General features: G+C 35.0%; 1 protein-coding gene across 3 annotated transcripts in view; it reads left to right on the top strand.

Annotated features, from left to right (window-relative positions):
- The window catches only part of LRP1B (LDL receptor related protein 1B), a 1,824,397-nt gene that overhangs the window by 838,077 nt on the left and 961,989 nt on the right, over positions 1 to 24,331 (top strand). For all 3 annotated transcript variants that reach the window (XM_070241833.1, XM_023622537.2, XM_023622536.2), the window contains one exon: positions 13,826 to 14,083. In XM_070241833.1, the coding sequence (XP_070097934.1) occupies positions 13,826 to 14,083 (258 nt within the window). The remainder of the gene's footprint in view (positions 1 to 13,825; positions 14,084 to 24,331) is intronic.

Here is a 24,331-nt window from a genome sequence, read left to right as displayed (position 1 = left end):
AGACTATGAATATCATGATGAAGTGTTCATTACTTTGGAATGAGACACACAGTAAAAGCTAGGCATTTTTGAATTAAACATTAGGACTTGTCATTTGAAAAAATGTTTTCAAAATAGCTGTCAAAACATCTATATGTATCTAGTAAAACTTCCCATATATTTTTACATTGTTTTGAGATTAGAGTTCTAATAATGACTTGTCAAATCTGAAAATGGAGAGTGTTTTTTAAAATTCAACTTTCTTTTAACTGATTTAGACTGATTTTGATGTAGAAATGTGTGTTGAATGTGGGCACCCAGGACTGAAAGCAGGCTCACGGAGAACGTGTAGGAGTGAAAGTGATAGCCAAAGGTGTTTATCTTAGGACTCGTCGGCAATTTTACTCCTGATAAATTCACGCTCATTGGACCGTGCTTTCAGTGTCCTAACCATTCACTGAAGACAGGCACTTACGGCAGCATACAATTCAGCACAACTGGTGGGGCTCTACTGATTGGACTAAAGCAATAGCAGAATAAAAAGCACTAAATAATTTTATGCTCATCAGTGTAGAGGCACTGCCTTAAATGGTACCATAGGAGAGAGAATGTTCCTCTTCATTATGGAGCAACCAGAGTAGTGAGAGAAGAGAATCCATTAAATAACATATGTTTCACTGTTCACTGATTTGGGGGATGGGGGCAAGACTATTTAGGCAATGGAACTTTTAGTTGTGAGAAATACAAATCATAATCCCTGTATAATCCACGGAAGCACACCTCTAGATAGTGTTAGGGAACATTTTCATACCACTTGCTGTCTTCTTTGCTACAGTCCTTAAAAGAAAAAAAAAAAAGGCAGAGAAATAAAACAGAATATAACTTCCCATGGCTCCTAATTTGAACCCCTAACTCTGTTGTCATCTACTTATATATAGCTTAAAATTTTCTTTTGGAAGGTAGAGGAATCATCCATGGTTTTCTGCCAGGGCTGGTTCTGCTTGTGGGGAAAATAGGCAGGTGTCTGCATAGAGAGGAAAGAGTTCTCTGCTCAGAATATCATAGTCTTATTAGCCACTTGTAATGCTTGGAATTAAGTTATTAAAATATAATTGCCTCCCTTTTTTTTTTTTTTTAAAGAAGCGCACTATATTAAAATGTTAGTGTTCCTAGGAAGGGTAACATATTAAGTCTTAGTAACTTTGATAACTTCTGAGACTAGTGGATCAGATCTGTTTCAGTATAGCATCTGGCTAAGAGTGGTTTCCTGCAGAATGATATGTGACTATGTCTTGACATGTGAAAATTCACTATTCAGAGTTTTTGTTATTTTTTAGGAAGTCCAGAAGTCTAGTTCCTGCAAAATTTGTCATTTCATTAAAGCATAACTGTGACTGGCACTTGATGGCATGATGGCCTATGAGAAGCTCAGATCTGGGAGTGGGCTTAGCGGACCAGCACCAGCAGAGTAATTCGGATTTGTTGTTCTTTACTCAGTCACATATGCATGGAGGAAATTATGTACACTAAGTGGTAAGCGGCAGAGAAGTAGCTCAGTGCCTGGAATAGAGAATGTGTTTGGTTAATTTTTGTTGGATGTTCTCGCAATTTCCTCAACATTCAGGAAACAGAATAAGGCACTGGAATGTTGAGGATCAGTAAAAGGAAAGTCAAAAGGCTGGAAGAGATTCAAAGGACAATGGGGTATTTTGCCAGTTTTATCCTGTCTTTCAGGCCTCATACTGTCTTTATTGTAGTATTGACATCAAAGAGTGGTTTGGGGATCTCTCTATAATCTCCATAAATGTGCTGTCTCCACCAAGACCTTCCTCAGATAAAGATACAATCCTAGTGTGCTCACTATGCAAATATAGCTGAAGAACAAGTTACTGCATCTGCAGTGAGGCAGTATTGCCTAAGCCTCTATCCTATAGAAATACTACAACTTGGCAGGATGCCTTTGAAAACATGGCCTGGCCGTTAAACATATTTCCGTATTTTTTCGAGTATTCCTACCCTACATCTTCTCTGGCCCTTCATTCAGCTGGAAATCACATTCCATGACAGGAAAGAGCAATAATTTCTAGTGGAATTTCCATTACCCAAATTAAACAACGCTTTTTTTTCCTACCCCGACACTGTTAATGAGTACACCAGTGTTGAGGTATAAAACGCCTCATGAATATTCTATGTGTGCCTTTTGTTTGTTTTTTTGTTGTTGTTGTTGTTAGAGGACATCACTTGCACAGTCTAGCACCTTTCTCGACACCTTAAATCTTTTTCCAGCAACAAAGTTGCAAGATTGATAACAGAAAACATATCCGTGGTGTCTTATTTATCATGACACCTTTGATTTACCCATAGTCTAAGAAAATATCAGACATAGAAAAAAATGCATGTCTTCTGTTTTCTTTACTACTTAACATTTTAACTGCAGCCTAGCTGAAGACTTCTTTGTTTGGGCATGAAGAATTACGTCGCCACATTTATGGGCTCTAGATTGACAATCAATAAACGTTTTCACAAATGGCATAACATATAGGTACAAATTTATATCATGCTATTTAATTTTTTGTAGACTCGCTATTGAACTATTAATGAAATCCCCAATTTGGAATGTGTGATGGATCGTATCATGCTCTACAATTAGCTCCCTTTGTTTTAAAATTGGGCAAATATAATGAAAAAACAAAAAGAAATGAGGTGCATTTAAATTCATGGAAATTACAGGTGGTCTTATTTTAAGATGAGGCAAGGATATACATATGTATGTACCTTTTCTATTGTTTTGTTTGGGAAAAGTAGACATATACAACTATTGAAATCCTCAGGAAAAAACAGCTTACAACCCGAGAAAAAGAAGAATATTTTATCCTTTCTAATAAGAAAAAAATTTTTTCAGAGAGGCTTCAAGGCATCCCCTGTATCAACTGAAAGCAACAAGGTAATAATAGCTGTCAGAGAATACCTCTTGGGCACTCCTCCCCTAGAGTTCATACTTGCCCCTGATTTTGATGACTAATATTCTGCATATTCCTCCTAGTCAAGCTGCTCAGAGTCATTTTAGTCCTGAGAAGAGAACATTCGTTCTATTGATTGCATTTTTAAATGTGTGTGAACATTTCTTCTTAGCACCAGGACTCACACAGCCTCCATCTGTGCTTTCCGTGAAAGATAATCCTTGCCAAATTATTAGATAAGTTATATCTTAACAGTCTTTAGAAGTTTGGCACAACATACTGTCAAAATACAAAGAATATATCCAGTAAAGTAGCTAGAAGTTTGTATATAATCACCACTGAGTCCTTAGAACTAATCTGTCTTTTTAATAGCAAAGTAGAAAATTGCGATCTTAAATATAGGTTGTATATTTACATCCTTTGGCAGCCCTGTCAGAAAACAATGAAATAGATTAAATGACCTTTCCCCTCCCCACCTCTAGATAATGAATTTTCATATATCTACCACTTTCCTCTTTATTCTTGTTTCATATTTCGCTGAGAAAATAGAAGCAATCAAAAGAGAACTTTCTCACCCTGAACTCTATTAAATCTACCAATCTATCTAAATCTAGAACTAATCATTCCACCTCCCACTTATTTGAATCAAAGAACAAACTGACTTTGCTCTATCTAAGGCCAATCCCTGTAATTGTGCATCAATCTCATCTTCTTTTACCTGTTCAAGATTTAGACTCGTATAATTGTCTTCTTTATTCTTTGAATCATTGATATTTTCTTTTCTCCTGGATCATTCCCATCAGCATACAAGCATGTTGTAAAGATGATATGAAACAATTTCCTTTAAATCTAAATTTGTCTCCAGCTACCACTCCATTTTTCTTTTCTCATTATAGGAAAATGCACAGAATGTGTTCTCTCTTTCTCCACTGCCTCCCCTTCTCTCTTGAACCCACTTCAATGGGTCTTACATTCTTATTACTTATTTACACCTCTACTGTCAAGGTTACCAGTGACCTCCAGTTCTTTAATTACTCAGTTGTCTGTCCTTAACACACAACTGATCCTTGTGTCCTCCTTGAATACTTTCCTTTTTAAAGTGACACATTCTTGGAGTTTTCCTCTTACCTTACTGGGCATTTTTTCACAGTTTATTTTGCTGCATTATCTACTTTTTCCAGTATTTTTGTCGTGACTCATTGTTCAGGCCTGTGGACATATTCTCTTCCTTTATTGATTTCTTAAGTCTCTCATGCCATATCATGACTTTAAAAACACACCCTCTTGCATGGTTTTATAAAGCATCTAGAAATTGAGTTTTTATCACTAGCCTTGACCTCTCTGCTGAACACTGGACTTGCTTAGATATTGAGATCCAGCACAATATTTCCACTTGGCAATTTAATAGAAATATCAAACTCTGTGTGTCCCAAACTCTTGGTTCTCTCCCCTAACAATGCTCTTTCTCCAATGTGGCCCATCTTGGTAAATGTCACCCCCATTCATTCAATTGTTCAAGCCAAAACGTTGGAGTCATCCTTGACTACATTCATTCTCTCAAACGCTTTGTTTCAAACTTTTAAATATATTCTGAATTGGACTGCTCTCTCTAAGGAACAGCCTGCATCCCCATTACTACCAGTGCTTTACCTGTCTTCATAGAATTTATCACTGCCAAACAATATTAAATAGTATTTGTTCACTTGCTTATTGTCTGTTTCCTCCAGTAAAATGTCAGCCCTATGGAAACAAGAATATTTTTAGTGTTGATAACTGCTATATCCCTAGCATCTAGAGCAGTGCCTGGCAGAAGCTAGCTATGCTCAATAAATATTTGTTAAATGAATAAATAATTGTGCAAATACTGAGACAGTATTTTCTTTTTAGGAGACAAATTAAATGTGTTTTCTTTTTAAAGGACCCATACTTTCAAACAGGAACTATTCTATGGACAGAAGTTATTTAGAGAGAGTTTTTTAAATAAGCCAATATATATTACATTTTAAACTCAGTCATTACCAATTTGTAACTTAGAGGGACACGTGTGAATTGAGAAAAATGTATTTCTATACCTAAAGCAGTTCCTGCTTCCCACAATTAGAAAGGTGAGCAGGAGATTCAAAAGTAGCCGTTGGGCCACCTCTCGGTAACCAATGTAAATTGACCATCCCTGGACTATCTACTGGTTGTAATATTCATTCAGTAACCTAAAATTTGAATGAATTATATTTTAAGATTTTGAGATTTACTAATGTAACCATTCAATGGTTATTAATTAAATTTCTTTCATTTTCCTAGTTAAAAATCACAGTGCAATATTTATTTCATTTTACTTTTTGAAATACATTATCATTCTTAAATTTAAAAATTCAGTGAAATATCTTTAAAAACACTGAAAATCCATATTCAAACATTCCTCAATGTGCCATTCATTTATTGAGCATTTAACCATGTGCCAAATAAGACCTTCTAGATAATAAGGAAGATAATTCCTTGATCTGGTGGACCAGCTCTTTAAGAAACAGAAAAATTGTGAAAGCTACTAATTTATGAAATGCGAAGCTTTCTTTTTTTTCTTTTTTGGTGTGTGGCATGATATTATTGACTTTAATTTTTTTGTAAGATAATTCTTATTCCTGAGAAACAACATTTTTCATTGCTTTGCAATCATCATATTTCAAATTGAAATGTCCTCTAAATGAAGGTTCCAGTATTTCGCTAGTAAGGTCTAAATAACAAAAAGGTAAAATTGTTTTAAGGTCTAGGGTTAATTCAAGTTGATCTGTACTTTACCTGAGTGAGTTTTTACAATGCCAAGACAAGTTTACAAAACGTGACATTGGACTAATGTGCCAACACTAAACTCATCATCTTCTCTTAAAACTGACTCTACTTTCTTTCCTATTTCTTTTAATAACACCATGATTCTCCCCATCACCCAAATCTAAAATTTCCACATAATCCTTGATTCCATATTCCTAATTGTCTCTGTTAAGCAATTGCTACAACTTAGAAGTTCTACTTGATTACACCAACCTATCTCTACTTAAGAACTCAACACTGCCTGTTTTAGGTTATTACCTATTTTCTGAGAAATTAAAATAGAATTTCTATGTTTAGTAATCCAGATATCCAATGCCTGTGTCCACATGGTTTTTATAATTTGGGGTTACCTTCTTTATACGGATCTTCCTTGACTTAATGATGGGGTTACATCCCGATGTAAATTGAAAATATCTAAGTTGTTGAAAGCGCATTTCATATACTCAACCTACCAAACATCATAGCTTAGCCTAGTCTATCTTAAATATGCCCAGAACACTGTTATTAGCCTACAGTTGGGCAAAATCATCTCACACAAAACCTATTTTATAATAAAGTGTTGAATATCTCATGTAATTTATTGAATACTGTACTGAAAGGGAAAAACAGAATTGTTGTGTGAGTACAGAATGGTTGTAAGTGTATCAGTTGTTTACCTTCGTGATGGCGTGGCTGACCAGGAGCTGCGACTCACTGCCACTGCCCAGCGTCACGAGAGCATCATACTGCATATCACTAGCACAGGAAAAGATCAAAATTCAAAATCTGAAGTATGGTTTCTACTGAACGTGTATCACTTTCGCACCATCGTAAAGTCGAATCAGCGTAAGTTGGGGACCATCTGTAATTAAAAATAAGATTAATACCTTTCTTTATTTACACGTGTATAACCTAGTATGTTCCTGAACCTCTGAGGATTCTCTGGGGCTTAAATTGCTCCTAATGACCTCTGCTTCCAACAGGAATGTTGGCACACATGGCCATTCTTTCTGTACTGCATCAATCAAAGCAGAAACAAAGATACTTTCTCCTTTCACCTAACTCCTTTCCAACCTCACTCCAGAATACTAGCATCAAGGCAGTCTATAAATAAGACTTACGTATTACCTTCCCATCTGGTATTAATTATACTGCACCACTTTAAAAATAAAAGCAAAAATAATTTAAAAATTTAAATGAGAAATTTATCTATCCCACTATCCTCTACTCACCCTTACGGTATTCTATGTATCATTTCCAACTTGATCTTAAAGCACAACTTTGATCATGTTATACTCTCTTCCTAAAATTTAGTGCAACTGGCTTCCCATTGCACTCCAAATTAAAAATAAGTTTATCATCTTGACAGTCAATGACCTGAAATTCAGTGCAATCTTTCCTCGACCTACTTTCTCAGCTACCACAAGCTCTATGATTTTGAATCCAGTTCTTTTCACTTAGTAGCTTTGATCTTAAATTGCTTAAATTCTACATGACTTAATTTTCTTATCTACAAAATGTAGATAATATTACACCTGATTCATAGAGATATTATGAGTGTACAATAAACTAATAACTGCGAAGCGTGTATTACAGTGTCTGGATCCTAAAATGCTCTGACAGGGCATTGGCTATTGTTATTATTGTTATGGAGCATTTTCACCACTATTACATGCTGTACCTTCCAGAAAACTGAAAAACCAAGGTCAAAATCTTTCCAACATAATCCAGTCTTTCTTATATCTGTGCATTTGCTCCACCTGACTTTTTTTTCATCTGTGCATGTCCAATGCCTGTTCTTCCATTAAGGCAAGGCTGAGATCAAATGCCATCACCATGAGGAACTCTGACGTTACTAAACAGATATGTCTTAGTCTGTTTGGGCTGCTACAACAAAATACCACAGACTTGGTGGCTTATAAACAAAATAAATTTAATTCTTACAATTCTAGAGCCTGGAAGTTTGAGATCAGAGTGCCAACATGGTCGAGTGAGGGCTCTCTTCTGGGTCACAGACATATCGTATTCTCACATGGCAGAAGGAGCTAGGGATCTTTCTGGAGCCTGTTTTATAAGGCACTAATCCCATTCAGGATCCCTTGTGACTTAAGCACATCCTAACCCCCACATACACCCCCACCTTCCTAATACCATCACCTTTGGGGGTTAGGATTTCAACATATGAATTTGGAGAACACAAATATTCAAACCATAGCAAGATAGATCTAATCATTCTTTAAAACTCAATGCCATTATGAAAGGTACCAAACCTGACTTAAAAAATATAGACCTTTGTATATATACCTTATCTTTTCTACTAGATTATCTTTCTTTCTTTTTTTTTTTTTTTAAAGATTTTATTATTTCCTTTTTCTCCCCAAAGCCCCCCGGTACACAGTTGTATATTCTTCGTTGTGGGTTCTTCTAGTTGTGGTATGTGGGACGCTGCCTCAGCGTGGTCTGATGAGCAGTGCCATGTCCGCGCCCAGGATTTGAACCAACGAAACACTGAGCCGCCTGCAGCGGAGCGCGCGAACTTAACCACTCGGCCACGGGGCCAGCCCCCTAGATGATCTTTCTTGAAGGCAGACTGTCTTACTGATATCCTTCAAATCCCAGTTGAATGCCTTAGATCTATAAATACTGAGAAGTAAAATAAAAAATACAATAAAGAAAGCATTTTCGTCCAAACAATAGTTCAGCATAAATACACTGTGGCAATAAAAAGTAGTGCTAAGATAAATTATAATATAGTTGTAGCAATATACATTTTCTTGCTTAGCCAAATACTGTTTTTAATGCATTTTAATGTTTCCACATTTGATTGATATTTTATTTTTTCCTTTATAAAATGTGATAAAATGGTTTTTTTGACATATGGCACAGTACATTTGTATTCTAAACATCATTCAGTTCAGTAAAGAGTTTTTTCCATTAAAAAAACAGTTGAGGAGGCTAGCCCCGTGGCCTAGTGGTTGAATTCAGTGTGCTCCACTTCAGGGGCCTGAGTTGGGTTCCTGGGTGCAGACCTATACAGCTTGTCAGTGGCCATGCTGTGGTGGCAATCCACATACAAAATAGAGGAAGATTGGCACGGATGTTAATACAGGGAGAATCTTCCTCAGCAAAAAAAAAAAGTGAGTAAAATGGAGAAACAAGTTGGGCCATATATGTTTTGGAAATGAAAAATTATTTCAACCCTATATCTTTTTTGTACTTATTTGAGATTAACTTCAGCCACATTTTTAGTTTGGTTTGGTTGACTTTGATTAATAATTTCTTATATTATTTGAATAATGCTCTTTCTCTCTTTTTTAAACTAATTTCCTCCTAATATTCATGTTCATCTTCTTCTGTTGTTTGTATAATTTTAAGAGTATTTTCTAAATTTTTACTCTCTACACAGATTGCTCTTCATTTTGTTTCATATAGCAGAAGTTCACTTCCGATGGGGCTTTGCATGCTTTTGATTGCAGTTGTTAGCATTTCATTTCTAACTTCATCCCATTTTTTTTTTTTTATTTTTAAAGACTTTATATATGATAAATTAAAAGTAAAACTTTAAGAATTCCTCTTTTAGTTAACTTCATATGGGTTAAAAATCAGTTCTTTGGGCTGTGTAAATACGATTGTCTCTTTTCTCACACTTTTAGTCTTACTCTGACTCTTTATATACATTACATGCAGGTCATTATTTAAACTTTTATCTAGTTGAACCTGGGATTCTCTTTTTTTTCATCTTTGACTCAACAAACACTGAGGTGCACCCACTGAACTTCATTCAGGGGAGATAATTGCTCACAATATAAGATTAATTAAGGGAAACCAGAACACAGTATAACTAGATGATATGCATTTATATGTGCATATGTACAGATTTATTACATACATAAATGTTTATTAGGTTTATGTTTATTTGTATCTGATTCCATAATTCCAATCACTTAAATGGAAACTAGCTAAATTAATATTCTTAGAATTGAATGGAAGAATGGGAAGCTTAAATGAAACCTTAAAAGTAGGTTTTATTCACTCTGAAAACATTTATTTAGCATCAAGTATATGTCAAAATCATATTATAAGTATGTAAATACAATTTTAGTATATTCTTGACTATGAGAGAATAAGGATATGGTTTGCAAGGATATGGCTATAGTAGTTTGAAATTTAAGTAGATATTTTTATGAATCTAGTCAAATGAGCTTTTCCACGTTTCCAAGTTTCTTTTTTTAATTTAGTTTTCTAATCAGTCTTCAAAAATTGTGGCACTGTTTAATATAGCATATATGATAGGGAAAAAAATCACTTTCTTATCATACAGAGGCTGACTATACATGTCAATAACTGTTTGGGAGAGAAAATACTGTTTGCTATACTGTTGACATATGGGGAGGGGTGAAGAGGATGAGGACAATTTTCCTTCTCTAGCCTGAATCAATTGACAGCCTGTTGGAGAGGGTAATTCAGCCTGAGTCTTGATTCTCTAAGTTAGAATAGTGACTGAGCACTTTCTTGTGTTTCAAGCTCTTCTATTGTGGAAAGTGAATATTTATTACTTTTCACTAAATGTTGATGTAGGTATTCCTTTGAAGTCATCTAATATGCTTTGCAGCTGTTCTTTTGGGAGAACTGTCCACTGACTCTAAGGATGGCATCTGATAAGAGCATCGCATTTATTCTGGTCAGTCTTTTATCCTCATTACACAATCTAAAGGTGCTCTTCATTGGCAGGTGGAATTGAGGTAATGATGCACATTAGAGCTCAGATGCAGTGCAGGTAGAGACAGATTACCTTCGCCAGGCATATGCCAGCTTTCATCATGAAGTAGGAAAAAAATTATATCCTTGGTCCCTGATGATTTTTGTGGATTCTTGTGTTTCAATTGCTGCTCCCTACTCCTACACTAGGCTTTATGCTTATTTATCTACAGAGGGAAACCACAGTTAATAATTAGCAGAGACACATGAATATTACTTCAATAAAGCTCATCACAAGTAACATTTTAAGTGTCTTTCCTCCAGTACGTCATTTGACTTTTTAAAGTCACCATTATTAAATCACGCCATGTCAGACTATGAAGCACGTGACTTTCTCTTTATTGGATTTCTGTTTATTTGAAGCTTTAAACTCCGTGGTTGATATATTTTGCATTAAAACAATAAACTGATTCACTCAAAAAGGAGCTACAAAAGTCAAATAGATTGATCAGTTGTATCAAGTAAGCATTGCTTGTGTAAACCATTTATTCATTTTTATCTCAGTTTCTCAGGGGAATGTCCGTGCTCCTTCATATCTCAGCTTCTCTCCAAGAATGTTTATGACATACTTAAATTTACTGACTAGTTGCCAGTGAAGAAATTATTGTCTACATCTGGACTTCTCATCAAGTTTGGCAGCAAAGAAGCTTTCAATAGTGGTTCATTTTTGAATGAGAGGCAGTTTCACTAAAGGTCATTTCTGTTATCAAATGAGGACAGTAAGCACTGGCAGTAGTGTCAGTACGTCTTTGTTAACCTGATAGCACAGCCGTCTAAGACCCCTTCATAACCTGAGAAATCTATGATCCAACAGGTTTCAGGAGTGCCAAGGTCAACTGGAAAACAACAGAGCTAGGATTGTTGAAAAGAGACCAAGTCTGGACTTCCAAATTAGGGAATGGCAGGGGCAAGTATTGCATGGTTCAAGATGGCTTTAAGAGATTAGGAGAGAAGCCAACTGGCTAACCAAGCTCAGATGTGATCACTTGTCAAGGCTGTGTTAAGCAAAGGTTGTTCACAATTTCACTGATGCTTCTGAGAGAACTCTTTATTGTGGAAATGACCTTAGCATTTTTGATACTTCTTTTTTGTTGTTTGTACTAGACAGCCTAGGACAAGTCTGTTTGCTCCATTAGGAAGAAACTATTGAACTAATTAGTTTTATAATCTCATTGAGACTTTTTTGTTGATTTTTATTTTTGTTGATTTTGTTGTTTTCATTAAGTCAAAAACTTTTAGTGTCTTTCTGAAGGCAGGGAAGAATCCTATGGCTTAACTGAGAGAATTTCTTAGGGGGTAAAAATTCAAATACTCTTGGAAGACCTTGGGGTACATTTTAGAGTTGACGGTTTAAACCTGCGAGGGGAGACCCAAAATCATCTTCTTTGGAGAGCTTTTCTATCTGAAGGAAACATAAGAAGCCTGCTATCCCTACTCTCACCAGAAATGATGAAGAGTATTAAATAATACATTCAAAGCCTTAGACTTATTTAAGTGTATTAGTCATAGTATATCTATTTGCTTTTGTCCTACCTTTACAATGCTCAGTATCAATTCTTGAGTGGACTAAATGATGTGTATGACATTTTCTGAATAGCCAGCCTTTCTCTGGATTCCATTAATAGGTTAAGAAAAACAAATTATTTTGTAACACTTCACAGAATGTTTCTAAATTACTACACAAGAGTTCTATGTGTCCTTTTCACTTATTCAAAAATTTCTATTGAACAACAGCTAGTTTCCATGCTTTTCTTGAATGCTAGATATACAGCAGCAGAAGTAGAAAAATAATAAATCAGAAAAATAAATAAGATATGTACAATGTTTGATGGTGATAAGTGAAAAATAAAGTGGGGAAGGTGTATAGAGAGTGTAGGGGCTTGCAATTTTTGCAATATAAAGTGGTAAGAGAAGTCCTCACCAGAAAGGTGATATTCAAATAATATCCAGAAGGCGGTGAGAAAGTCAGCCATTCTGATATGTGGGGGATAATTTTCCAGGAAGAAGGAAGAGCCTCTGAAAGCAGTTTACCTGGCTTGTTCAAGGAACAGTAAGAAGAGCAGTGTGTCTGGAGTGAGATGAAGAAGGGTGAGAGTAGTAAGGAGATGAAGACAATGAGAGCAAATAGGTAATGAGAATACCAATCAGGTAGGGCTTTATAGGCCATTATAAAGGCTTTGACTTTTACTCTGATTGGAATGGGAGTACTCTGATTCCTTCAAGGAATTGGGAGGAAGACTGATTTCATCTCCCTTAATGTTTTAAAGCTATTGTGTTGAGATAGACTAAAGAGGAGGAAGGCATAGATGGAAGCAGAGAAACCAGTTAGAAAGATACTGGAATGATCTAGTTGAGAGATTATGGCAGCTTGGAGCAGGATTGTAATAATAATGACTGAGAAGTGGGAGGATTCTTAGTATATTTGACATGAGTCGAGATTAGTCACCATATTGATGTAGGGCAGAAAAAAAGAGGAGTTGAAGATTTCCAAATTTTTCCTATTCCCTGATTAGCGCAAAAGCTACCATGAAGATGATTGTATAGCTAAACTCTTTAACACTAATTTTATATGGAATTTCCCCGTTACCTTTAAATGTTAAAAGGTACTGAAATTCTAGTCAATTAGTATATATTCATCAAAAATTCACACAAGCCAAGATGCATTGCATCTCAAAAAAGCAGTACTGAACAAGTATCATTTACCTATAGAATCTTATTTTCCTGACTATAAGGAAGGAATGTGGAAAGAAGTGGCTCAGTAATCATAATCTAGTCACTAAGCGAATGTGTGATTTTTTTGGCTCCTGAGGTCAATCAAGGAGCCAGTAAGGCTAAGGTCACAGGTGCTCTTTGTATGAGTCTGTGAGCTGTGCATGTTCCACTCCAGAGAATCTACTTCTGACCTCATACATCCACCTCAAAAAAGCATGCCCTTGCTCACAAGGGAAGTCTTTAAACTGTGTGGAGAGGTCAGTCCAGATCCACAATCATTGCTAGAAAAACAACTCACAGAACTTCCTTTATTTACCCACAATGAAAGTAAATAGCATTGTCTTCACATTTAGACAACGCATTATGACTAAGGAAATAAAGAAAACAAATGCTCAGTGGACTGTTTTCCTTAGAGAAGTGAGCTGAAATATATAGTTAGTGAAGCATATATATATATATATACATGTTTTTAATAAATACTTTTTGCAAGCACTTTTTTAATTTTAAAGATGCATTAAAAATACAGGAATAACCTTTAATGAGTAATGCAAATTGTAAAAAAAAAGGTGACTCACTTTTACTGAACTCACTTCCATCTCTCTTTTTTATTCCAGAACCTACAGATGGGCCACCTATGCTGTTAATTGCAAATTCTGAAACAATTGAGGTTTTCTATCTTAATGGAAGTAAAATGGCAACCCTGAGCTCAGTCAATGGGAATGAAATTCACACTGTGGATTTTATTTACAATGAAGATACAATTTGTTGGATTGAATCAAGAGAATCTTCAAATCAGCTCAAATGTATCCAGACAACAAAAACAGAAAGATTAACGGATGAATGGACAATCAATATTCTTCAGTCCTTTCACAGTGAGTGTTTCAATTCATATTATATGCCACCCTTTAAGGATTTCATTTACAGACCAGTGCGCAGGATTCTTAGGTTTTCTAGCATAGCTTATGGCTGTCGGAAAGCTATATATGCAAATATTAATGTATTTAGATAAATGTATTCACTACATGTTTCGCATATACACACACACATACACACAGAGTTTCACTGTTTATGTAAGTAGTAAATTGCAGAGTTAATTTTAATTCTTTCTTTAATGCTTATTACAGTGTCACCTAGATGAGAATTGTGATTGTTTGCTGAGTGATAGTTCACAATTTGATAGTGAAGATGGGATTTAAAAGAAAGCAAGAAATAGAGTTGATAATTGCAAGCTCATCAACTGTAGTGTTTGTTAAAATACCTTGAAAACTATTAGATTTATGCTAATTGGTAACAGCTACCTGTGCTTTTTGACTTTTTTTCTGGCAAATCAGAGTTTTTATATATCTTCTTCCAAAAGAGTGATTAGTAATTTACTTTGATTTCTTGTGGCAGAAATTCACAAACGAGTAACCGTCCTTTTGTTCCTGCATATTACCATAAACTGAAATCACATTGTTACACACACTTGCATACACACACACTGACACATTTTCTCTCTCTCTCTTTTGCCCTCCACTCCTCCCACATAGGAGTATAAAATTTTATTTGTGCTTGCCTAGGGAAACTATATGCATGAGAAGTTGTATCCATTTATTTTACGATTGGCAGAAAACATGTATTCTTACAAATGCTGCTAACATAAAAATTGGTGGAGAAGTGAAGAAAAATGTGCAATCAAATTAAGAAGAAAAAAGAGTACGATGATAGAAGAAATGTAGTTTTCAGATGTAGAATATTTGGTGATGTGGATTCAATAATCATATTTTATTAATGTTTTTGGTATACAATTAAAGGCATTGGTTATTGATCCTTATTAAACATAAGAAAATAGCATTATGTAATGTTTGATAATTATAATTAGATTAAATGTCAGTGATAAAACTTGTAAAAGATGAAATATAAAGGTATGATTGTGTATACTTAAGTGAACAAAAAAACATGTTAGCAAATAGAATCCAACACTTTGAAGAACCTCAACATAAATCAAACAATGAGTAAAGCCATTCATTGTGACAATGGACCAAAATGCTTAGTGAATCAGCGGACACTGGCTATTTCAAGGATTCTGTGGAGAAATGATAATTCATAATATATAGTAAATAAATGGTAGTAACATAAGGAGTGCTGCCGTGTGATTTGAGTTTTTCATCAATTCGCTTAGCTAGCAGTTGGAAATTGTTTGAACAAAAGGCCTCAGTCCCCTCCATGTTAGTGATTACCTCAACTAATCCAAATGTATTTGTCCCTAGCAAATGGAATACTGTCAGTCAAACAGCTAGAATATTCACTAAGTTGCCAGGTCAGATTATTTTCCAAGCTTACTTAAGCAACTTTTCCTCTACATTTAATTTGCTTTAATAATAGTAGTAATTCTTTCTTTACTATGTATTTTTAAAATAGCTATTCTTTAGTAAGTCTGAGGGTGATCAAGAAATTGCACCTTAGAATATTTGTAGAAAATAATTTGTAATTTAGATAGCATTTGATTTATAAAACAATTCTTGTTAAATCTAGAAAAATGAAGAGATAGATTTTTGTTAGGCAATTCACTGAAATGATAAATAGAAGATTTATTTTAAAGTATAAAAAATAAATGCAATGGATATACTTCAATTGGAATAAATAATTTTTGGCGAAGTCAGACTTAAGCCATGCAATTTCAGTCACTTTAGAGAAAAGTGATCAAATGTGTGGAAATAATTTAATGATGGGAGTGGAACAGAGGTGTGAGCAGGGCTGGGCTCCTCTATCGTTGCTTATTAAACCATGTATTTTATCAACATGTCACAGAACAGCTGCCATTGGATCTGATGGGGTCTGCATTCACCATGACAATTTGTAGGTTGATAATGAAGTTTGAATATTCCTTGCATGTATAATTACATGAAATCTCTGTTGCACCATATAAGCAAAAATAATGAATTTATGGGAGCATGCCTGAATACCTGTCACTCTCCACTGTTCAGAGATTATCTCTTTAGCTTCCTTTTCCCCGTTATTTTTAGATGCTTTTGTCTGAATTTACCTGAAGTAAACATTCTTTTTTGAAAAAAATATAAAAATTATATTTTTCAGGGGCCGGCTCCGTGGCCGAGTGGTTGAATTCACCCACTCCGCTGCGGCAGCCCAGGGTTCAGATCCTGGGTGCAGACATGGCACCGCTCCTCAGGCCACGTTGAGGTGGCGTCCCACATCCCACAACTAGAAGGACCTGCAACTAAGATATACAACTGTGTACAGGCGGGGTTTGGGGAGATAAAGCAGAAAAAAAAAAAGATTGGCAACAGTTGTTAGCCCAGGTGCCAATCTTTAAAAAAAAAAAAATTAAAAGAATAAATATATTTTTCAAAGGATTACTATGAGGAGAAAATCAATCACTACGGGTCAAATTTAAAAATTTGCATTTAAAAATTGCATAATAATATATTAGTAAACATTTTATTGCAATATTAATATTTTTATTGTATATCTCATCTCATTGGATACTCACTATATCTCTACGGAGTAAGCAAGAGAGGTATGCCTTTCCTGTTTTGTAATAGACAAAATTTTAACTACAGAACTCTGGAATAAAGAAGGCAGGGATGGGACATCTAAATCCTATGTTCTTTCTTTGCTAGAAGGGCAAATACTGGTGCCTTCAAAGAACTTCCTAGATTTACCACAAATAATAATATTTACAACTTATTGAATGTGTTAAATACTAGATGCAATAGGGATGCATTATTATTCCCCTTACACTGAAAGGAAAATTGAGACTCTGAGAAACTAGGTAACAGCACACAGTAAGTGTTGGCTACAAGTTTGAGTTGAGTCAGACTTCATTGCTTTTGCTACACACCACACTGCCCCAGTGTGTCTCAACTTTTGTTTTTCATTTTAGTGAGCCAAAATTATTAGATACACTAACACTGGTAACAGTGGCTCACAAAAACAGTTTCTAAATGGGTGAGATGTATGAGAATCTTAGAAGATAGATGGACAAAGTGATTTGTGGAAGGCTATGTCATTCGAAAATACTCACCAAATGATTCTGATATGGCCATCTAGAGAAGCCTACCTCAAACACTGAGAATCACTCCTAAGCAATATTGTGAGAGAATGGAGAAGAGTGCTAAGAATATGCTCAATAAACTATATCAACCAAGGAACATTGGAGACAATTCTAGAGATTACATTTCTTATTAAATTTTATTATTCTTTTTAAAGATTCCTGATATTTATTATCTAGCATTTTAGTCTGAAAGTTGCAGACTTTGAAGAATATTTTGGAAGTAAGTGTTTTGTAAGCAAAATTGTTTCTCCAATAAAGTATTCATGCAAAGCACATTTGCAGCAACTAATTATTTCCCAAGTTTTTTCTTGTAGAGTACTCTGGTAGGGACACAGATACCCAAAATCAACAAAAATGATGGGCTTCACAAAAGTAGTGATTTCTTCACAAAAGTAGTAGGTATTTCCTCAGGACAAAGTGCATGGAGATGATTGAGACAGATAAGAATATTTTCTGGGCTAATCCCTTATTAAGGAAGATGATTCAGTACCAGATTGTTCTCTCCCGGGTGAATGGACATTACACACTTCTATTCTGTTTCTATGTTTGATTCTTCATTATTCTGCAAAATTTGAGTATCACTTTTAGGATTCTAATATGGACTTGACCAGCTTGCCTTGATCCATTCGTGGACTCAGTTCCAGTCCAGCAGAGTATGCCTGGCCAAAAATGAAGGATTACTTATTCTTTATAGACTTTGCTTCTGAATTAACCCAATTTACTGGTTTTCATTTTATTTTTTTGGCCTGTTTCAATGTCAGCCTTAGCTCATTTTCCATTTGAACCTCTGCCTAGATCCACTAAATTAAATCCTTGATTGGGTAATTTTTGGATTCTGACATTTTACCTCTGTCTTTTATCAATCTTACTTCTTTCCCTTGAATTATCAACTCTCTAATAATCACATAATATTAATAGATAACATTTACTGAATGTTTATTTAATGCATTAAGAAGTCTACAAATATACCTCACTACTATCACAAAAATTATATGATATGTATACTGTTTATAACTGTCAGTTTATAGATGAGAAAATGAGCTTAAAAAAATCACTTAACTTGAAGTACTTTTATCAAGTTAATAAGAAACCTTTACCTCTTGGTCTCAATAGATACTAAGCAATGACCTTTCTTGATTGTGGAATATACCCTATTTGCCTCAGCCCAGCCTAGGAGTTTCATAGCCTTCGCTGCTTCACAAGCATCCTTCATCAAGGTATGGCTGGACAAGAATGACTAGGCTGTGTCCTTATTGTAAATACACCTATGGTCTTAGGACAAAATAATCTGCCAATGACAGTAGAAATACTAGTCGCAAATAGCGTCAGCTCATAGTGAGTCTGCCCTTTAGAAGATGAGTATGGAAATTTGCAGCAAAACCCTAAGATTACACAGTGTCACATGGTGATGTAGAGATCATCATAGAAATTTGGTGTACTTTATTTACAAGATATATGCTTAAATAGAAAATTTTTATGAACTTTCCTCTACAATTATCCTTCTCCACCTGATTGGTGAGAAGTTCTTCACATTGTTTTAATTTGCCTTTTTATGATTACTAGTGAGGTTTTCCACTCCATTGTGGACTTACTTGTCCATTTCACCTCTACAACTCTGCTGGAGTGATTATGATACTCCATTATTTAAAATCAAAATCTTTTAGTATCTTACCATTTATCTCAGGATAAAGTGAAACTTCATCATCTGGCTTCTCTGCAGGCAGCTGACCTTCCTTGCCTCTCCCCAGTCAAATCCCAAAAGTAGTATTTATACTTCCTTTAATGTACTTTGTTTTCTCGTTTCCATGTATATTTGTATTTGCTACATTTTTCATCATAGAAAGTAGATTCTCATTTCTCATAGCCAAGCATCTCTTACTCATTCTTTAAGTACCATGTTGTTTCCAAGGGTTCTCCAGTTGTGTTTTGCAGCCCTTCCTATGTGACCCTAGGACATCATAGCACAAATATTCTTATTTTGTGTTTGCCAGTTAGTTTCCCCAAATAAAGGGTGACTCCTTTAAGTTTAGGATAACAGTCAAGCGTGAGGGGTTGAGAATTAGAAGGAACAAGGTTGGAGCCAACTTCCCGAGAGACCATGCTAAATCACTACCACAGACGTTTAGAAAGCCAGTCTGCGGTATGACTAAGTAGGATCTGATCTCTGTCTAGATAATAGTCTCATATGTTAATCTTGATGTTTCTGAGATACTGGGTCTCCTCAAAGACTACTGGCTTTTATTTAGGCTCAGTTTCTGACTTCCCCAAGGTATGTACCTCAGATTTATTTCTGGGATCTAACCTCAATGACCATAGGAACAACTTGATCCAAAACTTTTGAGTCTCCTCACCCCCAAGGCAGTTACAATTAAACAATATTGGAGCCAAAGCTCTTAAAATAGAAGTCAGTTAATTTTTAGTGCATAGATCAAAAAGAACAACAGTCTTTATGTGTGTGTGGACTCTTTAATCCTTCTTTCCTCTGTCTGATTAGACTTTGTCTTAGGAAAGAAGTTCTACTATCTTTTATTTAGGTCGGTGGATGGATAAAATTGTGGATGTGCTTTCCATCCCAATCCTATATACTTAGTTATTATCAAGGCCTCAGATGCCTTCTGGGGTAAGAAGTAAAGAGCAGGGTCAGGCTGTTCTTTGTATCTCTCAACCTCTGAGAAGCCCTATCAGCTATCTCACTCCTGGGTTTTATGCTTTTCATTCTTCACCAGTGATTAAGCATATTTATCATTTGATCAGTTCTGGCTCTAGCATTCCATTAGAACAAGTTCAAGAATTGATTACCTCCTAGATGAGAAGAACTGAAGGAGAAGAAATAGTGGCGATCATCCTTATCTTGTGAATTAATGAGATGCAAAAAATATATATATTTTATCATCTAGATTTCCCCCTCCCTCACTAAAGTTTTTTTTTGTTTGTTTTTCTAGCTGTTTAGAATCCAAACTTTTTGATCACTGTATCTTGTGGAGATACAAATTTTGCACAAAAATCATGGCTGCAGTAACTGGTTTTATATTATTCCCTAAGAAATACCTGTGAAGAATCAAAAACACAACCACCATGAAGCTATTATAACTCTTTATTCCAAGAGATATATTTTTTTATTAACTGCTGTTTGATAAGCAAATACATGTTTTATTAAACTCTTGATACTTCTAAAATCTTCTCTTCTTCTCTATAGCATATTTATATGGAAACATAAAAAGACTTTTTCTGAAACATGGCTGGTATGTGTGTGTGTAGCTAGTTAATATAATGCATTCCTTCTGGGATCTAGAATTTTAGCAAAGTGGTCAGGTTATCCATTGAGAGCTCAAAAAAAAGACAGTTAAAATTACCAAAGATGTTGATCTGAGGACACATTTCCAGAGAACTTTCAGAATTCCCTTCTTGATACCATTTGCTTACTGTTGTAGGCATTGGTATTAAAACACTCTTTAATGTTTACATTAACATTAGATGAATTTATACTTTGAAGGAAGTAACCTGTTCTGATTTACAGTCAGTATACAACCATAAAAGGCTTTCCTGAATGCCTAGTTCAAAAGAAAAGGAAAAAAAAAAACCTCTCAGTACTTGGTTCCTCTATAAATTTGTCTTTAATTTTAGTTCAGTTGGCAGGCTGCAAAGAACTCAATTACTATTTTACTGTCATTTGGCAACATGCTTGAAACTCACCGAAGCAGAAATTAGAAATACGCTAAGCTTCAATTGTTCATATTCATTTTCTTCTGTGAATTTGGTAAAATATACTTTACACACACACTGGACACAAACATATTCCCCTCCAAATTTTGCTTGATGCTGTATAGAACTTTTAAAATTTATTTTATTTCATTTTATTTTATGTTTTTTTGAGGAAGATTAGCTCTGAGCTAACATCTGCTGCTGATCCTCCTCTTTTTGCTGAGGAAGACTGGCCCTGAGCTAACATCCATTCCCATCTTCCTTTACTTTATATGTGGGACGCCCACCACAGCATGGCTTACCAAGCAGTGTCATGTCCGCACCAGGGATCCAAACTGGTGAACCCCGGGCAGCTGAAGCAGAACATGCACACTTCACCACTGTGCCACCAGGCCAGCCCCTGTATAGAACTTTTAAATCACTAGTTTCATAGTAATTTTTGTCTAGACTCACATATCTGCTTGTTTCATTAACAGACTTTAATAATCAAAGTGGGATTTTCTTGATGGTCCCACCACAGTGCCATATACCACAAAGAACATAATATTTGGCAGGTTTTGTTTATCTGTCAATCTGAAACTTGGAAGATAAGATGCTCTTTTCATCATGAATAAGTTATGAAATATATTTGAAATCCATGATGTTTGATTATTGAAACTGGTGTTTCTGCCTTGATAAACTTTATCTTGGTGGAAGAAAGAAGAAAATGATGAAAGGAGAGAAAAGAGAAGGAAAAAAGAGAAATCATTACTATTGTGGCAAGTAGCCTAATAGTTTCTGACATAATATTTTATTTGATAAATTGTATTTTTTTCTCTTTAAATATACTGTAATTGTTTCTTTTTATTTTGCATTTTTTAAGACAAGTAAAATGGACATTTTTTTCTCCTCATATTCCTTGACCGTTAAAAGTTTTTAATATTGTAGACACATTTATAAGATATTAGGAACTTATCATCAAATCCAAAGAGAGTGAGCAGTAAGAGCCTAATTAGCAAGCTAATAATACTGGCAAGTAGCATTTCAGTTTTTAAGATTCCTGTTATTTTACTTTTCTTCTGGCTGTAACATCTTGTGACTTGCAGATTTATTTTAACACTGGGCTTTATATTCATTAACTAGCTATGGGACCTTATACAAATCATCATAAAACAAAAGAAACTGTTCACATAATTGCTGGATCCCTTCTAGATCTCAACATGCTTTCCCCTTCCATTGCCTTGTGTTTGCTTTTTTTGTAATTTGTTCTGTGCATGCGTGTGTATGTTTGTGAGGGGAATATTTGTCTCTTCCCCTCATTTACTCCTTTTTATTTTTCTCCCACCTAATCACTCACAATACGTATACCTTAATCCTTTTACAGAACAATTTCCTAAAATTGTTCCTTGGGACACCAGTTCTGCAAGACATTCTTGGAAAAATGATGTTGTGATCTAATGAGTTTAGGAAATGGTCCATGCTATATAACCTTATTGGAGATTTATATGTACATTTGCATGTTAAAGATTGTGAGAAGTCCTTCAGTAAAGTACCTGTTTTTCTTTGTTTAGCTCAAGATTTCCTTAATTTGCTTGACTATTGAACACTTGATTAATATTTCTGTGCTTGTGTCCTTGAGTGTGTTTCTTTGGGTGCTTGTTCCTAAGGATGTGGTATGAATGTGCATGTGTGTCTAACACGTATTAACATCCCAAATATCTAGGGTTTTGTGTTCTCCACTTTGAGAGATGTTGTTTTAAAAGTCTTACAAAGAATCACTCAGATTGTGCCTTCCCATCACTTTTTTATGTATTTACTATCTCTTTGGCTAAACCTGTAAGGGTTGTGCGTACAAGGAGATATAGAGACTTTCTATAGCAACAGTTTTCTAACTATTTCTTCCCAAGGGCCCAACTACTTTTAGTCTGTGCACAGAGGGTGATAAGATCTGCGTACCACATGCCTTGAGACTGTGGTGACAAAACCAGAGACTGTTTCCGAATTGGAGCTTAGAGGAATTAGATGTGCAACAAAGATTTGGACATAGGTGAGATTCCTTCCAGGAAAGGGCCCGTCTGAAAGATGATTTGTGATTGCAGATGGTAGCGAAGAGTGTATTCCAGTGTTAACTTAGAAGTGTAGCCAGTGTGTCAAGTAGCTTCTGATTTAATTGTAGCAATTTTTCCGTGAGTTGGGTAAAAGTATGTTGACGGAACCTCTTGATGGTAGAAGAGCAATGTCAAATGATGAGATGGTGGTATAGATGGTGAAGGATTTTTAAAATGTTTGTGAAAGATGGGTCTAGATTCAGAAATATATCTTGTGTTGGGGACACATTCGCAGGTATTCCAGTTGTCAAAAAGGTAGAATTCTGTATTGCAGTCCTGATAATTTTCTAAGCACTTTATAAAATTTTGAAGGCCTAAATCTCAGGTCTATGAAATTCTCTTTGCCTTGATTCTGTGCTTTTCAAATAACTTTCAGATCTGGTTTCTCAGATACCATAATTCTAGAAAGGAATTTCTTAGGATACTGTCTGTTTGTGATTGTATCACTGGAGCATTCTTTCGGTAGTTGTAAATTAATGGATTGGCATTCTGGTTGGTATATTAGTCACCTGGGAGTCTGGTAAGCATGAAATAATTCCCCAATGATAATCCTTTGGTGAACAACTCAAACAGAGCTCCTGAAATTGTAAATCTAATGATTAAATCTGTGCTTAAAACATTCTGTGAGTCTTTATCATCTTAATGACAACATTTACTTAACAAAGTTATATAAGGTCTCTTAGCACTTTCTGTTATTTTAATGAGAGAATTGATCTAGAGCATTTTAATTTCCCTATTTAGAGGTGTTAAAGAAGGTGTATCTATCTATATGTGTTAAGTATAATCAGCCAGTCCAGTTTCACTAAAAAAAAAACAGGTGATTATATTTATAAAACTGAATGGTGGGGAAAGCCTTATGTGCTATTAATCAACAGTGAGACTAATTTTCCAACAAATCCATGTTTTAAAACATGCCCCCAAAGTGTACTAGAGAGTATTGTTAATCTCAAAACCTTTACAAGAAAATAATATTTCTGTAACCAAACAAGCTTATATTTTACATTTTTTGTTGTTGGGAGATACTATTTTGCCTACTGAAAACAACAATAGCAACAAAAACCTTTATCGTTTCACTTGTGGCTTGATAGAAAAGTTCAGCTTATCTGAACTAGTAAGAATAATTTATTATACATATGAAATACCTCATTTGTCCTTAAGACTTAGTTTGGATGTTTGTATGGTTTAAAAATAGATTGGTAATTTGTTTGGAGTTGTGAGTAGTAGATGAAATCAAAATTACTATAAAGTCTCTGACTTCTCCTTTATAGAAGACTCAT

This window comes from Equus caballus, chromosome 18, assembly GCF_041296265.1.
Source record: "Equus caballus isolate H_3958 breed thoroughbred chromosome 18, TB-T2T, whole genome shotgun sequence".
In the NCBI taxonomy this organism is placed as follows: Eukaryota; Metazoa; Chordata; class Mammalia; order Perissodactyla; family Equidae; genus Equus; species Equus caballus.
This window is presented reverse-complemented; position numbering and strand designations above follow the sequence as displayed.